This window comes from Olea europaea, chromosome 8 (assembly GCF_002742605.1).
Source record: "Olea europaea var. sylvestris chromosome 8, O_europaea_v1, whole genome shotgun sequence".
NCBI lineage: Eukaryota > Viridiplantae > Streptophyta > Magnoliopsida > Lamiales > Oleaceae > Olea > Olea europaea.
In genome coordinates, this window is record NC_036244.1 from 3,235,932 (window position 1) to 3,239,485 (window position 3,554).

The window sequence follows — 3,554 nt, forward strand, 5'->3', positions numbered from 1 at the left end:
TAACTTTGGAACTCAATTGATCTCAGATTCATCATCCGATCTGTAAGTTTTTATTTATACATATGTGCTTGCCTTCATACGAATTTGTAGTTTTATGTTTACTGATTATATGTTTTTCCCTTTATTTTTTAGGGTTCTGCCAAATTTTTAATCAAATTTGGAAAGATCCCCAAATGGGTTGTACTGTTAGGGAAAAGCACATCAGGACTAGCAGGAAGAATCGACCGGTAAAACTCGAATCCAATCACTCCACAAGCACCACCACTATGAATAATAATGAGGAAACATTGACAAATCCGAGATCTTCTATTAAACCTAAGAATTACCCTATGATGCTTAATTCTTCAACCCAAGACTCGTGTTCGGCGTCAAACCCCAACCAGAATTCTGGTTTTGATGACAGCGGGTGGGGGTACTGCACGGAAGAAGAATTGGAGGAAATCTTGCTACAAAATTTGGAGTATTTGTATAATGAGGCGTTAAATAAGCTTGTTGTGTTGGGTTATGACGAAGATGTAGCTTTAAAGGCTATTTTGAGGTATGGGCATTGTTATGGTGGGAATGATGTGCTGACTAATGTATTACAGAACTCTTTGGCCTATTTGAGTAGTGGCTGTAGTGTCCCAAACCCGGAGGAGCTTGAGCCTGCATGCAAAGACTTGAGGCAGCTGGAAGAGTATTCGCTTGCAGGAATGGTGTGTTTGTTGCAACAAGTCAAACCCCATTTGAGTAAGGGTGATGCTATGTGGTGTTTGTTGATGAGTAATCTTCATGTCGGTCGTGCTAGCGTGATGGAAATCCCGCTTTTACCCTCACCTGGTAATAATGGTAATGGATGCGAGAGTAGCTCAGCGAGTGGTAATGGGAGTGTGGAGGATGGCGTTAGTAACGGAGGAACTGGTATGGTTGCCCCAGCATTGTGTCAGTTTCATGGTGGTTGGGGTTTTGGGAACAATGGGATGGCTGAGTTCCCGATGAATGGAGTGAACGGTTTTTTGTCTTACACGGCAGATATGGTTCCACAGAGGGAGATAGAGTGTCCAAAGAGGTTTAACCTCAGTCCATCAATGAAGAGTTTATTGAAGAGGAATGTTGCAATGTTTGCTGCAGGGTTTAGGGCAAACTCAAAGCAATTTAACAGTCAAGTGCAGCCTTGTCCGAGTTCTTTGTCTGGTGAGGAGTCATCAAGTGGATGTGGAACAGGATTTGAGGTTGAGGCTATGCACAGTGAGGAGTCTCAATATGCAAAGAACCAAGATGTTGTAAACTCAGTGATGAGTAAGTTTCGGGACTTGAACCTTAATGAGAAAACAGAAAATGTCTCGTTGGATCAGAAAGATGAGATGATTTTAAGCTTGATCAATCAGATAAAGGAGTTAGAGAAACAAGTGAAAGAACGGAAAGAGTGGGCTCACCAGAAGGCAATGCAAGCTGCAAGAAAGCTCAGTCATGATTTGACTGAACTCAAGATGCTAAGGATGGAGAGAGAGGAGAACCAACGGATGAAAAAGGGGAAACAGACCCTTGAAGACTCTACCATGAAGAGGCTGTCTGAAATGGAGAATGCTCTGAGAAAGGCAAGTGGCCAAGTGGACCGTGCAAATGCTGCTGTTAGGAAGCTTGAGACTGAGAATGCTGAAATTAGAGCAGAGATGGAGGCCTCTAAACTAAGTGCATCTGAATCAGTCATAACCTGTTTAGAAGTAGCAAAAAGGGAGAAAAAGTGCCTCAAGAGGCTTTTGGCTTGGGAGAAACAGAAAACAAAACTTCAGGAGGATATTGCTGCAGAGAAAACGAAGATCTCAGAGTTGCAGCAGGAGTTGGCTCAGTCCGATGCGGATACAAAAGAAGCTGAGGTTTGTTGTACTTCAACCCTTTAATGTACTGATATTTTAACTATCAAAATGATTTTTATGCCCCTTAAGCTGTCTCCCTAGCATTGCGCAAATATTAATTTGTTATTTTTATGATAATATCCTCGTAATAGTTAATACCCAAGTTTCTTGTTCCACCGCAAACTTGCAGGAAAATGTTTGTCTGTCGTCTTCCTGCTGTTTGATAAGTAAGGTTTTGGGACTTTAATTAAATATCTTTTTTTCTTTTAAGTTATCAGAGATGACGTGTGAATTGGTTGTTTTGGAAGTCAATGCATAAAATAACGTCACATTGCTGGATGCCCCCACCCCAATCCTCTCTCTCTCGTGCACTCCCGCTGTACACACTCGTGCTGCACATAGCTTGCTCTCGTTTGCGTGTGTGTGTGATTTGTGCATTGCTAGTGTTCTTCTCTTTCTTGTTTGATCGTGTAAATATTTTACTGACTTTTACCCCTTTTTGTTGCACATTATGAAAATTGCTGTTCTTTCCTCTCTAACTATTGATCTGCAATTGATATTGAAAACCACTATATGACAGGCAAAGTGGAGGCAGGAGCAGAAGAGTAAAGAGCTAGCTTTTGCACAGCTGGAGGAGGAGCGACACCTCAAAGAAGCAGCTGAGTCTAGCAACAAAAGGAAGCTCGAGGCTCTCCGTTTGAAGATAGAGATCGACTTCCAGCGCCACAAGGATGATCTGCACCGTCTCGAGCAAGAATTTGCACGCCTTAAAGAGTCAGCACCATCTACAGAGGTGCAAAATCCATCTGCTCGTTTGTTGACAGCAAACTCCGATGGCATGAAGCCCGAAGGAGAAACCATTGCAAGTCTGCTGCATGAGTTGGATTTGGAGGATTCTCCAGAGGAGGTTAGCTATGACAGGGAATGCATAATTTGCATGAAGGACGAAGTTTCTGTCGTTTTTCTTCCCTGTGCTCATCAAGTCATTTGCGCAAACTGCAATGAAAAATATGGGAAGAAAGGAAAAGCTACATGTCCTTGCTGTAGGGTTCCAATTGAACAGAGAATCCGAGTTTTTGGTTCAAGCTCTTAGCATAGAGCTGGAATTGCATATGGCATTCCGAGGCTTTACTTTTCTCCTATATACTTTACAGGACATTTCTCTTAATTGTTTTACCTGTGTTGAATATGCTGTGGTTTATCGGCATAACAGATTTGTAAGTAAATAAAGCGGAAAACTTGTTTTAGGCTTGTGCATTTGCTCCATATTCGAATGCTTTGTATAAAGATGCTTATGTGAGTGAATTGCTGGAGTTTGATTCTGATATTAATGTTTTCTTATTTCATTAACTCATCTGCAGGAAGGTGTGTGTATCATACGGTTACAAAGAGATTCATTTGGTGCAGTCTTTGCACTGTGGTTTCATTTTTTTATTTGGCACTGCGGCTGCACTTTTGTACTTCACAAGTGTATTTTATACACTTATTCAGAACTTTAAATAGTGATATTCAGTTGCTCCTCTAATGAAATATAGTATAAACAGTTGTATTTTTGTATTAAATAGGCAAACTCAATGGTTGAACAAGAAATTGGAAAAAAAAAATGAAGAAGAAGAAAAAATAAGAAAAACTCAAAAAAGGCGCAAAATCCAAAAGACAGGGACCGAGATGTAAGTTATTCATAGATGAGATGGGCGATGAAATGAAGATCAAAGATGC

The 3,554-nt window shown here is 40.9% G+C and overlaps 1 protein-coding gene across 1 annotated transcript; it reads left to right on the forward strand.

Moving 5' to 3' along the window:
* Positions 1-3,166, forward strand: LOC111398534 (MND1-interacting protein 1). Its single transcript, XM_023025486.1, has 3 exons — positions 1-42; positions 133-1,856; positions 2,416-3,166. The coding sequence occupies exons 2-3, from the start codon at positions 174-176 to the stop codon at positions 2,926-2,928; spliced, it is 2,196 nt and encodes a 731-aa protein (XP_022881254.1). The 5' UTR covers positions 1-42; positions 133-173; the 3' UTR covers positions 2,929-3,166.
* The last annotated feature ends 388 nt before the right edge of the window (positions 3,167-3,554 follow it).